The following is a 14663-nucleotide window of genomic DNA, read 5'->3' as shown; positions in this document are numbered from 1 at the left end:
TGAAGATGGATATTGAAAGAGAAAGAAAGAGGTCAAGTAGAGAGCCAAACTAGCTTTATTATCAAAAAATGATGGAAAATATTGACAAAGACAGATAAGTGGCTTCTAAGTCCATATGGAATTTAACCAATCTGATGAATATTCATAAGCAACAAATGTAACAGCACTAGCAGGAGCTGATTTGACAATGGAAGGGGCAAAACCCTTGTAAAGACCAGATAATCCCTCGGTAAGCAATATGTTTCTTAGGGCATTAAACATCCCATTGTAAGCAACCTTCTCTACTCTTGCCCCGTACTTTAAGTGCCTTTGAAGTCCTTCTATCTGTTACACCAAAACAATGTCAAGATAGTTAGAGATCCATTATCGATTCTAAACTCTTCTAGAAGCAAAATCTACAAGTATCTGAGTACTCAGACAATGCAAAAAAATACTAAAAAGAGTATCCGTATAAGGAATTTACTCCAACACAAAACACTTCAAGGAGATTCCACTTCTATAACACAGAAGTATCCATGTTTATCGACTTATCGTGTAAGTGGCAACGTTGACTCTCTAAAGTCAGTTCTAAGGTATATGTATCCCAAGAAAAAGAAATGTGAGTCCATGAACAGCTAACCATCATACCATCTATATACTATAGTTATTGGATACGTGGAGAACTGGTAATATACCTGAAACCTCTTCTTGACCACATCAAGTGGGTGACAGACAGCTTTGGCAGATATACCGGCAGCAAACCCGCAAATGGTAAGTTGGACGCTCGAGATACTCTCATCCGACGAGATTAGATGGGATGATCTGAATTTATTCCACCTCTAAAAGTAACACAAGAATCGTATTTAGTGTTACATAAGGAATTGTATGAAGATATCAACAAAAAAACAGCATTTAAGTACAAATTATTTTGAACTGTCAGTTTCTGAATTAAAGCATTACCATAGCCCAACGCTTGTAAGTGTCATAAGTTCCAAAATGCATACCAGCATAAGGAATGATCTCCACTAAAGTTGGCGAGAGTCCAGCATAAAATCCTCGAAAGCCACGGGTTTTGGCTATATCCATAAATGCAGAACTCATGGTAGGGTATACCTGAAAAAGTTAAACTTGTTGCGGTAAACTATATAGATGGGAGTATGGGACCAGTTGATCAACCGGATTAACTCGTGGATCAGACCGGGAACGGTAGTTGCCCGTGTTGATCCCGTATCGAACCCTCAAGTTTGTTGTTATGTATGAAATTGTCTTATCAAAAGAATTTCAGAGAGAAATTCTTTTTAAGTTTGAACGGACCAGGTGGGTTTTAGTAGTAATTAAGAACGTCTAAATTTATTCTAAAGTGATCTTTTACTGATCTGTATTGTGGAATTCCCATATTGAAAGGATTTTAGTTACGTAATGTACTACACAAAGATTTTTTTAAAAAAAAAGGTGATAAAGTGAGTTATTCTCATTAATATCTGTTTAGGGAGTAAAATATCACTCTCTTCTTTCTGCGATTACCATAACTAACTGTACAAATGTAGCATGCACTTGGGCGAGAAATTCAGATTCTTCAAGATCAAACATGCAAAATTAAACGTGAGTTGTGCTTACCTTTGGTTCTCCTTGTGATGCTAAAAGGGTCCGTAAAAGATCAAATGGGTATGTCCCTACAGTTGCAACGCACCCCGCAAGTCCCCCACTTAGGTATGATATATAAGGACTCAAACGAATGTGGTCCTCTGCATCATTAGAGCAGACATAATTTAACCTAAAAAACTGCTTACAACCAGAACCTTGGTGAAGAAAGTAAAACTGAAAAAACTAAGAGAAATCATATTCTCCGTGTTCAAATACCTGATTTTGATGAACCTGATACAATCGTCTTAAACTTGTGTAACACCATAAACTGTATAGAACAATATGGCATGACCATGAGTAGTGCCGGTACATTACCTCGCCAAAAACCCTGTAATAAGAAAACCTTTTGTCAGAAACAAGAGAAGATCATTTGACCCATCATAAACTGGATGTGTCACGTTTTAACAATCTAACTCAATAATATAATTTCTTCAATTCATTACTTTCTTCAATTGGATATTTAGTATGAAATCTTAAGCCATATATTAACAATTCGACATCATTTATTGGTGGAATAGTCAGTACCCGGAGGCCTTCTTCTCTGAATATGTCTTTAGTGGCTTGGGCCATTCCAGTATACTTTGATGGTCCATGGAATTCATTGCGAGGTAAAGCTAAGGAAGAAGTAGGCTCTAGCTGAACCTGTAAAAACCACATCCAAAGGATTATTAGTGCCTTATTCGGTTTAAATAGTTATGATGGTTGAGCATAGTGAGGAAGAATATAATAGAGGGTAACAATGCAGGTAAAAAACAAAGAGCTTTTCATATCGTATACCAACAACAGAATTTAAGTAATTAGCTCCATATGTACCAAACTATCATCATTTTAAGAGAAGAATATATATGAGAAAGAATGATGGAATACAAACAGCCTACAAAGAATTGGGAAAAACAAAAAGAAAAATTCCCATGCCAAATTATCATCATTTGAGATGTGCTATCGGGAAATATTAGGTGTACTAAATTTATTTGAAGAGAAGAATATATATATATATATAAGAAAGAATCATGGAATACAATCAGCCTACGAAGAATTGTAAAAAAAATAGAAAAAAGCAAACCGCATACCAAATTATCGTCATTAGAGAAGCGCTATCAGAAATATTAGGTATACTAAATTTGTTTAAAGAGAAGAATATATATGAGAAAGAATGATGGATAAAACCAGACTACAAAGAATTGGGGAAAACAGAAAGAAACAAACCACATACTAAAAACATATAGATAACATCATCTTACTTATTAGGACCTCCTAGTTGATAGTAAAATCATGACAGACACTAGGGAAACCCAACACTTCTACTGAACCAAATAAAAAGCAAAGAACGACATGATAATTTGGAATTGTCCACATCAATCCGCCTTCTCCAATTAGTACTCGCTTTCCAAATAGACAGAATCATTGCATGATGAATTAATCTCCAAATCTTTATGTTCCTCCACAGAAATTGTATATCATCATAACTCAAGAAGCGATATTTCAAACTCATGGGCGTATCTCATAAACCATGCTCCTTCAAAGGAGTACATATAGAAAGATCACAAGCGCGAAATCCAAAAGATATGTGAAAATTTGACCCAATAAAGATATGTAATAAAAATATTCCTTAACGAGATTCCAAAACGTTAAGACAAGACATAAAGATGATGAGTTTCACTCATCACAAAGTTAACCCGGTCCTAGAAACTCCAAAAGTGCCAAAAATTATCTAAAGGCTAAAGCTAGGAAAAGATATTTTATTGAGTTGAAGATAAATTGGATGAGAAAACAGACCTGAAATCTGATTTTAATAACATCCAGAGGCGATGTCACCGTCCGTGAAATACCACCCGAAATTGCCCCAGCTGTGAGGTCAATGAATGCCCGCTTTAGCGGCCCTGGCTCTTCCATTGCTGAATTTGAAGTCCCAAATATGGTAAACCTATTTCCAATATCAAACAGAAAACCAATTAACAACCAATAATACACTACTAAGATCAAAAATAAGAAAACTTTAACAACTTCCCCCCAAGAACAAACAAATAGAACATAAACAAAAACAAATAGCTTCCATAGAACAAAAACCCAAATCAAAAGCAGAAGAAAAAGATAAGAAAAATGAAAACTTTATGAGCTTAACCCAGGATTCCAATCAACAATTAGAGACTCCCCATACAAAAAAAAAGTTGAGGGCAAGTAATTACATACTCCAATTAACATTGAAAAAAATAAATTTCAAAATAAGAACCCTAAAATCATGGAAAAAAAAAACAAGGGTTTAATACAAATACAAACTGATAAGGATTTCAATACAAATATGAAAAAGAAAAAGAAGAAACAGAACAGTGTTTAATGAGGTTGTTATGAAACGGGATTTGAGTGAAAACAATACCAGGAGTTTTGGAAGCGTCGGAGTTAAGAGGAGAAAAAAGAAGAGAAGGGAAGCTTCGGTTGAAGATGGTAGAGCGAGAAAGAGAGCGAGAAAGAGAGAGAGATATATAGAGAGAAAAAGAAAAGTCACAGAGAGAGAGAGAGAGAGAGAGAGAAGGCAAACCGGGAGAGGATGGCGTCGGCTATTAGAGGGAAAAAGGTTTTGCTCAATTTTTTACGTATTAAAACTTTGAAGAGAGAGAGAGAGATAGAAAACAATGAAACCCCAACGACTCTGTTATATTGAGCCGTGTTTTATTATCGTCGGAAATAACTGCCTTTCGTAACAGTGTTCCACCATTACTGTTATTTTTATGTGTGTTACAAACTTACAATTAGGGGTGGGAATCGGGCAGGTTCGGACGGGTTCGGGCACCTATGAACCGGATTCGGGCGGATCGGGCTCGGATAAGGCGAGCCCGCGATTGGTAGTCGGGCGGATCGGGCCGGACCAAACTCTCACTATAGGAGCCCGTAGCCCGTCCGAGCCCGGCTGGCCGAGCGGGTTCCAACAGGCTCGGGTTTTTGTTAATTAAAAAATATTAAAAAAAAACATTTGTTTAACAAAAAACACATAATTATGCTTTTAATTAAAATAAGTCTATTACATCACATATGAAACCCTAGATCATCCTAGGGTTTAAATGAACATCACTAAACAAAATTACAACAAAATAACAAACCATCTCAAATGTTTGGTTTAATCAAACATGAACATCTAAAGAAAATAACAAAATTACTGCAAAACCTAGATCAAAGAAAATAATAAACAAAATTACTAAAGGTTTTTGGACCTTTTTCAACAAAAAAAACAAAACTACATATCATCATCATCATTATTAAAAATACAACCATCTCAACAGATCTATTAGACTATTACACAACCTTAAAAAATCAAAAAAAAAACTAACTACATGAAGTAGAAGCAGATCTATTAGACTATTATACAACCTTAAAAAATAAAAAAAACCTAACTACATGAAGTAGAAGCAGATCTATTAGACTATTATACAACCTTAAAACGAAGGAGATTAGAGAGAAAACATAAAGAGACATAGAAAGCAAGGTACTTCCGTTATTCATCTACCTATACCGTCTTCTTCTTTTCCTTGAGAACTCTTTTCCATCATTTAGACGATGCTTCTTTGATTTCTCTAGTGTTCTTCATATCTCTCATTAGAATACTGTCCATCTCCTTCTTCCTGTAGAATCCTCTCTACCTCTCTCTCTCTTAAACTTTTAGAAACCCTAGGCATTATGAAAATTAGTCTTTAAGTGGTATATATAACCTAACCCTAAATCTAATGGGAATAGAGGGTCTCAGCCGTTAGATCATAAGGCCCCTAAATATGACGGACTCTCGGGCGGGTTTATCGGGCCGGACGCCGGACTGAGGGATCTGCCCGTGGCCCGACTGCTAGAGTCCGTCTAAACGGGCCGGGTAAGCCCGCCTCGGGTTTTTTCGATTTTCGGGTCTTTGCGGATCGGGCGGTTAGGGCCGGATCTCGGGTTTTCAGACCGTTTTTCCAGCCCTAGTTACAATTGTTTGAACGACAATATTTTGTGAATAGAAAGTTTTTTTAAGGTGGACGACGATTCTACGAAGTCATTACAAAGACATTGATACATCATCAAGATGTGATAAGCACGATAGCCGCCTTATAATAAACATTCTAACCTACCGGGCCTAAAACCTATCTATACTAGTGGCCTAAAACCGCCAACAACTGGCAACCCAGTTGGTAAGTGCATCTACTCTGCAATGCAGAGGTTCTAGGTTTAATCTCATGGAAGTGTAAATCCAAGAATATTGAAAATTTTATGTGGGCTTTAGGTCATTCAAATTTCGTCGGGCTTTAGGCCATTCATTTTGTCAGGCTTTAGACCAGTACTAATTCGACATTTATCGTGCTTATCATGTATCAAATGCCTTTGTAATGACCATTTAAATCAATATTAAAAAAAATTAGTGGCCTAAAGCCTATCAAATTACTTTATTTATACCTTAAATAACTCAAGTTCAATAAACCATCGATTCTACTTCCTCTGATAATCGAACATGGAACCTCTAAAGCTTTGAAGTTTATGTCATCACCATCCAACAGTAGGGTGACCAAATATTGACTTGTATAGAATGTTAAGCCAAGATACTTTTTATTTTATATTTTCAACCCTAATTATCTCAACAAATATATGGTGTAAAACCGGTTTATTATTGTATTTTCATAAATAGATACCAGATCAAAATCCAACTGACCAGATTCTACAGTTTATCTATTAAGGTTGGAAATATCAAATTGAGGGTTTCAAGAACATCTTAGAGATGAACAATTTAAGTTTTTATATATATGAGTAAATTTGATTTGGTTAATAGTTGAGTTGCATAGCATTGTAACTGGCAATTTCATAATGAATTTTTGAGCTTATAGCCCAAAAAACGGGTCCTAATAGTAGATATAATCCTCTCTAATCCTATAAAGGGTTTTAAAACCAAAAAAATAATATAAATGTATATCTAGTCCATTTGGTCTCATCTAGAGAGAAAACACAAATCTCTAGAATAAATATTATTTCATAATCCCTAATCTAACCTTTCCATATTTTATAACTGATTTACCTTCGAAATCTATGCATATCTTTTTCCATATTTATCTCCCATATTTCTCCTTAATCATGTTTCTATTCAAAGTAAGGATATCTTCATTATTTTCAGTAACGGAAACTCTTCATTTGATATCTCTAAAACCGATTCAGTTGACAAACCTCCATTAAACTCAGAAAATCTTCTTCTACATTATATTGCTGCCCAAATTCATCATTTATCAGGTTTAATACTTTCGAAATCTTTATAAACACCATTGTTAATATCTAATATTTCTTCTTATAACTAAAATCCTAATTATTTCGCTCTATTATAAAACGTATCAGATTTATGATACATATCTATAAGATCTGTTTACTAATTCATTAACTTCGAATGTATAATGTTTATTTTCTCTCTCTAAAATTTTCATAACTGTTTAAGATCTTTATGTTTATTCCTTATTCAATGATTAATAACTAAAACCCTAAAATTTTCGTAACTGTTTAAGATCTTTATGTTTATTCCTTATTCAATGATTCCTTCAAAGTTAGTATGTTATGTTTGCATCCAGTGATACATATTTCTTTAGATTTATGTTTAATCTTATGTTGTTTCTGATATTTCGTGAGATCAGATTATCAATCATCAATCGAATGTTTGATGTTTATTTTCTTTCCCCCTTAAAATTTCATTTATGTTTTTGATCTTCATGTTTAATCCTTCAACTCGAGTTTGACATTATTGCAATCAATCATCATAGCAGATATCTTTAGCTTTGTAGTTTAAGCTTAATGATATTCTCATTTTTTTCTTCAGATATGGTTTTTAATCCGTACGGATTTATGAAACATTTGTTCTTTCGTACGGTTACTCATAATAGAATTTACAGTACATGTACTTTATCGTTAATTACCACAATTTATAGTAAATTATGGGTAATTTATAGAACATTACCCGTGCTTTAACACCAAAACAATACTCATTTCATTAGTAGAAATACTTCGCTTTACTATCAAATCTCGTGTACTTTGCAATAAAGTATATATAATTTACGTATATCTTCATGTTCTTACCATTATGTATATAATTTACGTATAAGTGCACATAAATTATGTATTATTTATTTACCATTACGTGTACTTTTCACCAAAAACAGTAGCCTTGATAAGTTTACCAAACTACTCAAAACCTTCAAATGTTGTCAAAATTTGACAAACATTATACATAATTTACGAAACTGTACATGTAGTTTATAATAAAATATATGATTATTTTTCTTTAATGTATGTGTATTTATGTGTGTAGATTTGATATACTAGATGAAATTTCAAAGAGAATCATCAAATCAAAGTGAGTCAACGAAACTAATGGAGAGTACATGGATGGGCACCATTTTTGAACCAAAGAAGATTTTGTACTTTTTTTTTGTAACAGAATGTAAAGGATGTGTAATGTAAAAGAAAGTATGTGTAATGTAAAAGAAATTATGTGTAATTTATTGAACCACATACATTTGATAAATTATGTTGTATACTTGACAAATGATGGTTTCCTCGTCATAAATAATACATAATTTACGTATTTGTTTCATAATTTGTATTCTATGTGTATTTATGTATGAGTAAAAACGAAAACATATGTTGCTTTAATGTTCCCAGAAAAATATACTATTTCCAAATCTGAAAGTTAAGTGAGAGAAAGTGATATATATGTTTTGTATATTAACCCCCAAATCACGCTAAATTGATCCTAGAAAGTATACTATTTCCAAATCTGAAAGTTAAGTGAGAGAAAATTGATTTGAATCGAAAAAAATTTACATAGTAAGAGAGAGAAAATTGATTTGGTTACGATTTTTTTTTGAATTGATTTGGAAATAGATTTGCTTTCCAAAACGGTTAGAAGATAGAGAAAAATCAATTTCGGATTTATACGTTAGCTGCTTTAAATCCCCTAAATCACGCCCACATTAGAAACATTCCAAATTCACCCTGAAAAATTAAAAATCCCGTGATTTTTGTAGGAGGGACATGGACGGTAGTTATCTCATAAAGAATGGGTTATTATGTCCATAATGTAAAAGGACTAAATATCCATGTTTTGGGAAGATTGGATCATAAACCTTTTTTGAATATTATTTTGGTCTATATACCTACGGACCCTTTCATAATTGGAAAAATAACATATGTAACTTTATTTTTCTTTCGGTTTCTCTTTGTGATGCAGCTGATAAAAAATAGCATTACAATTTTATGTTAAGTGGGATGGTGACAAGTCAGAGATTCGATGACCAAGAGGAAGATTTTCTATTTTTAGTAGTTTCCTAGTTCTATACTTTCTTAGTTTTAGTAGTTTCAGAATATTAGTTGCTTTAGAGAAGATTTCCCAATTTTTAGCAGTTTTTCAATTTTGATTATTTTCTTTGTTTTTAGCAGTTTCTAGATTCTAGATATTTTAGAGTTTTAGTATTTTTAGATTATTCTAGGATTTCAAGCTTATAAATAGGCCTTCTATGTTCATTGTTAAGGGAGCTTAGTTTATTGAATAAAGTTTTGTTTGATTTAATCAATCATAGAGGAGCGATCTATGACGCGCTGCATCAGTTGGTATCAGAGTTTGCGTCGATCTTTAACAATGCCACCGAGAAGACAACCCGCTAGAGGTAGGGAGAATCTCGTGGATATTGTTAATGAAAGAGATGAAGCTATAAATCAACGATTAGACGATGTTGACGAATGACGGCAACAGATGACTCGAATGATGGAACGGTTGACGCATCGATTAGATGCATTGATGGTTCATCAAAGGGAACCGACTTCACCAAATCGTCACTCAGAAAGGGATGCTGGATCTACTGAAGATGATTCCTAAAATCCTTTTGCTAGGGACATTCGGGGAAGAAGGAACGAAACCAATCACGATTCTCGAAGATTGGAAGCGGGATTGAGGATTGATATCCTGAAATTCAGAGGGTGTGTTCAGCCTGAAGAACTCCTCGACTGGCTAACTATGGTTGACGATATTCTTGAGTTTAAGAGGATACCTCAAGATAGACAGGTTCATCTTGTGGCTAGTAGACTTCGTGACAGGGTTGCTGCATGGTGGCAGCAACACGAGTTAACGCGGTCCAGAACAGTGAAATCAAAGGTAACTTCGTGGGAGAAGATGAAGAAATATATGCGTGCAAATTTTCTTCCACATAACTAGACCAAGTTAATGTATCAGAAATTAAACAATTGAAGCAAGGGTCTCGTACTGTAGACGAGTATACTACTAAGTTTCACATTCTCATTTCTCGCAATGAACTTGCTGAAACCGAAGAACAGTTAGTCGCTCGCTACATTGGTGGTCTTAAGGAAGATTATCAGGATACAATCAATATGTTTGATCCATTCACGATATCAGATGCTCATCAACGTGCCCTAATTTGTGAAAAACAAGAAAAAAGAAGAGGCAGAGGAACATCTTGGAATTCGGTGTCTTGGAGGAGTCATGTTGAATTTAGGTCAGATGGGGATAACCAACAACGAGGAAATACATCAGATTCTATTCAAACACCTATAGCTGCGAGACAACAAGCAAATCAAGCTAATCCATCTCAAACTAGTGGTTCGACTATTCGATGTTTTCAGTGTTGCGAATTTGGTCATCGTGCTAATAATCATTGTTTAAAAGGAGGGCTACATGGTAAAGGGTTGTATATTGATAACACTAGTCAAGAGGAGGCCGATCATGACGACGGTGGTGATCCCGTACATGATGATGATCAATCGGAATAACACGTCGAGGGGGATGTTGGTCCCTTACTAGTTGTTCAGCGAGCGTGTTATGCACCACGTAATCTTGAAGGGGAAGATTAGTTACAAAATAATATCTTCTAATCTACTTGTACGATTGAGAAAAAAGATTGTAAGCTTCATTGGTTCTGGTGCATGTGGGAACGTTATTTCTGAAGAAGCAGTAACAAATACTTACACATTGGCGTGGCTTTAGAAGAGAATCCAGGTAACTGTTTCTAAATGATGTCTTGTTTGCTTTTCCGTGGGAACAAAATATCGTGATAGTGCGTGGTGTGATGTCGTCGTTATAGATGCGTGTATTGGATAAATCTTGGCAGTTTGATAGGTCAACTCTGCATGACGGTCGAAGGAACACTTATTATCTCAGAGTTAGTTCGTTAAGGAGGTTGAAAAATGGATGTTAGATATATGTTAATTGGGGAGGAAAGTAGTATTGAGGATGGGGTGATTCCTAATTCTGTTCGCCCAATATTGAAAGAGTTCACAGATGTTTTCTCTAAGGACCTACCTGACGGCTTACCACCGTTGAGGGATATTCAACATCAAATAAATTTTGTCTCAGGTGCAACACTGTCAAATAGAGTTCATTATAGGATGAGTCCGGAGGAACACGTGGAATATGTGGTGGGCGAATATAACAAGTTATCAGCAAGGAAAATTGTACCATTAGAGATACTTGAGAAGATTAATCCAAATGCTTATCATCTGAAACTATCAAGTCATGTGCCTACCTCAGATATGTTTCATGTGAAGCATTTATTACCATATTCCGAAGATAATTCAGACAAGGACGGCTCGAATTCGAGGTCGAATTCTGTCCAATCCGGGAAGGATGATGTGGCAAAATAGCATTAGAGTTTTATGCTAAGTGGGGTCGTGACAAGTCATGGATTGGATGACATAGAGGAAGATTTTCGATTTTTAGTAGTATTTTATATTTTCTTAGTTTTAGTAGTTTCAGAATATTAGTTGTCGTAGAGAAGATTTCTTAGTTTTTTGCATTTTCCCAGTTTTGGATATTTTCTTTGTTTTTAGCCGTTTCTAGATTCTAGATATTTGAAAGTTTTATTATTTTTAGAATTTAGACTTCTATTATTTTAGGGTTTCAACTTTCAAGTATATAAATAAGCCTTTTATGTTCATTGTTAAGGGAGCTTAGGCCCCGTTTGGTTCAGCTTAAAAAAAGCTAAAAGCCAACCTTTAGCATATTTTAAGCGCTTATTGAAAACTTTGCGCGTTTGGTTCAAAAAAAATGTAGCTTATTTTAAGCTAGAAAAGCCAATTTTTCCCAAAAAGCAGAAGCCACAATTTTGTGGTTTTTTTTATAGCTGCTTATTAAAAGCTAGCTATGAAAATAAAATAAATAATTTTTTTGTCACCATCTATAAACATCCACCACCATCACAACCACCCCACCACCTCTGCCACCACAATTACTCCACCACCTCTGACCATCACCCCACCACCTCTGCCACCATTCCACCACCATCACTAATACTTCACCACTTCCATACCACCTCCGGCGCAACTCCATCACCACCACTTTCGCCGCAACTCCACCACCACAACTATTCCACAATCATCAATTCTTTTTACAACCACTCCACCACCTTCGCCACCACTCTACCACCATCACGGATGCTTCACCATCTCCCCCGCGACTCCACGACCTCCGACGTAACTTCACCTTCGGTACAACTCCACCACCACCACAACCACTTCACCATCGTCGCCACAAATCGACCACTCCACCACCACACTATACCATTTCACTATAGGCGTTACAACTTTACCCCTAACCACCAACACCCCCTTTATTCTACAACCAACATCACTACCATAACTCCGCCACCATTAAGCACCACCATAACACGTCCACCACTATTGAGCCCATCATCAGTACATAAGATTAAAATTTTGATCTTTATATGTTTATGAAAATTAAAAAATTTCTATTATTTTATTTTATTTTTAATATATATATATACTAGGGTATATCCCGTGCCCCAGGGCACGATCACTTACATCAATCAAATGTTACGAAATTTATTTTATATTTTACTGAGAGAGAGAGGGTTTTTTTGTTAGTTATTATTTTTTTGTTTCTTTTCTCTTAAATTAGTTATTATGTTATTGAGAGAGAGAGAGAGAGATTTCAATTTCTTTTTTCAACCATTGAAATTTATTTTGTTTCTTTATTTCTTAAATTAGTTATTTTATTTATAAGAAGGAAACAATTATTGTTTTTTAAATAGGTACCTTTATTTCTACGAAGGACTATATTTTAAATTTTGAGAAGGACTTCTAGACAATATCCTATATTAAAGAAGGATGTTTGTCCCAGTCATCGTTTTCCCTTCTGTTTTATTGTATATATATAATTTTTTTTTATTAATATAATGATATAAGCATATTGTTTAATAACTACAATACGAAGTTTACATTTTTTTCACCAAATGTCATATCCTAGCTTTTTAAGATACAAAAACACTTTTTATGTAGCATACCAAACGACTCAAATAGATTTTTAAAAAGCTATTTTATTTATGGACTTATAAAAAAGCTCATAATATAAGCAATGTGTGTATCCAAATTTATCATTTTCTACACGTCGAGTCAAATGAGTACTGATAAAAAAATTATTATAATTTAATTATTTTACAAATAGTCCATTTACACGATGAGTACGTGGAGTTGGAAAAAGTTTCTATGACATGATCTTGGAATATTTTATGAGTTAGTGGAAATTAAAAAGTATTGAAATATCATATAAAGAAAAGCCCTATTGGCAAAATTTCCTATAAATAAAGTCCAATTGGATACTCGAAAGAACAGTTGTGTTTCAACCGAGCATGATATTGGTTAATGACTTATGACCATCAAGTTGGAAACATGGACCCAAGCAAGGAAAATGAAATACAGGATGGAGTTTATCTTGTTCTATGGGCTTTTCAAATATATAAAAAGAGATGGAGATAGAAAGATCGATTGATAAAAAATTGATAACCGGTACCTAATGTCTACTTGCCAAGTATATATATATATATATGTATATATATTTCCGCCTTTATCTATTCTTGTAATTTGAATCAGCAATTTTAAGTTTATTGTAAATTTGTATAAAAGTAGTATTTCTTTTGTTTGAAAAAGAATAGATAGTTATAAAAAAGTAAGCAACTTGTTCTTAGTAGTGGGGTTGATTGTGATTGTTTTCACATACAATAGCAAATTGATAGTGAGTGTTAACAACAATAACAATACCAACAATAATCATTTTCTAATAAATGACTGCAATTGCAGAAAAAGATATGTATCTAGTTTCGGTTTCTATTTGTTCTTGTAATTTGACCAAACAGTCTCCAAGTCTAAATTTGTCAAAAACAATAACTGTATGCTTGTACAAACAAAATCGTAAGCAACCAGTCATCAGCATTTTGCTAGGGTTATGGTTATTATGAACAAAATTGGTAGCTTGTATGAACAACAAGCACGAACACAATACAAACCATAGTCACCTTCTTGAGCTTGATTCTTGCGCATAATAATTGTTTAGGTTGAAAAACTATTTCACTCAGTCTTTTTAATACAGCTTTAATTGACAATTTATGTAGTTAAGGACGTCTATATAATGTATCATGCTGTTTGATGCAATACTAATAATGGTAACATATATTAAATGAAAAATGCAACCGGAACTATCAATCATCAACTCAGCCAAGATCAAGTTAGTTTCCTAATTTGGTGCTGGAAGGAGTTACCCTAATGTGGTGGTGGTTGTGGTCTTGGGCTAAAAATTCAAATTTAAGACTTCAGCCGAGTGGGGTTGGAGATGCTCTAACACCAGGATACAATGCTATAACCGAGTTGGAGGGGCCAATAAAATTTCTGAGACTTTTAAATGCACTCGTCATATTTGTTAGGGAAGTTTTATAGATCCCTCCCATTTTTGTTAAAAGACCTCCCCATGAATTCATTGACTTGGTAAATAGTAATTGATCTTGTTTGGTTAAATGGCCCCCCATACAATTGTTTGAAAAAACCCACTTAAGGGTGTATATCACCCGCATTAGCAATCTACATATCTCAACCCTAAATCTCTCCAAAACTCAAATCCCCAAACATTCATCTTCTTCCACTTTGGTGATAACTAAAACTTTCAAAAAACTAAACCTAGGGTTTGAGGAAGATGAAAGAGGAAGAGATGAAGATGAAAAGAGAGAGAGAACGGGCGAGAAACCGAGAGA

The 14663-nt window shown here is 34.4% G+C and overlaps 1 protein-coding gene across 3 annotated transcripts; it reads right to left on the bottom strand.

The window, feature by feature from the left end:
- Positions 1 to 30: 30 nt before the first annotated feature.
- Positions 31 to 4266, bottom strand: LOC147569225 (mitochondrial thiamine diphosphate carrier 2-like). 3 transcript variants are annotated; one of them, XM_086655682.1, is made up of 8 exons: positions 3998 to 4266; positions 3400 to 3547; positions 2149 to 2265; positions 1840 to 1951; positions 1597 to 1724; positions 940 to 1092; positions 675 to 818; positions 31 to 324 (listed from the first exon to the last, which is right to left on the bottom strand). In XM_086655682.1, the coding sequence occupies exons 2-8, from the start codon at positions 3514 to 3516 to the stop codon at positions 106 to 108; spliced, it is 990 nt and encodes a 329-aa protein (XP_086511808.1). In that variant the 5' UTR covers positions 3517 to 3547; positions 3998 to 4266; the 3' UTR covers positions 31 to 105. The 3 variants fall into 3 exon arrangements, with proteins under 3 accessions (XP_086511808.1, XP_086511810.1, XP_086511809.1); XM_086655684.1 differs by having other exon boundaries at positions 4160 to 4238; XM_086655683.1 differs by lacking the exons at positions 3400 to 3547; positions 3998 to 4266 and adding an exon at positions 2865 to 2994.
- Between the last annotated feature and the right edge of the window lie 10397 nt (positions 4267 to 14663).

This window comes from Eschscholzia californica, unplaced genomic scaffold (assembly GCF_041429995.1).
Source record: "Eschscholzia californica isolate CP2 unplaced genomic scaffold, dmEscCali1.0.p SCAF_1, whole genome shotgun sequence".
Classification (NCBI taxonomy): Eukaryota; Viridiplantae; Streptophyta; class Magnoliopsida; order Ranunculales; family Papaveraceae; genus Eschscholzia; species Eschscholzia californica.
Note: the sequence above shows the minus strand (reverse complement) of the source record. Positions and strands in the feature narration are given on the sequence as shown.

Excerpts from the sequence above, each read along its gene's own strand:
- LOC147569225 (XM_086655682.1), bottom strand. The coding sequence starts at position 3,516 with ATGGAAGAGCCAGGGCCGCTAAAGCGGGCATTCATTGACCTCACAGCT. Across the intron at positions 1,093-1,596 it reads CATCACAAGGAGAACCAAAG|GTATACCCTACCATGAGTTC; the intron begins GTAAGCACAACT and ends TAACTTTTTCAG. Across the intron at positions 819-939 it reads CTTACAAGCGTTGGGCTATG|AGGTGGAATAAATTCAGATC; the intron begins GTAATGCTTTAA and ends TGTTACTTTTAG.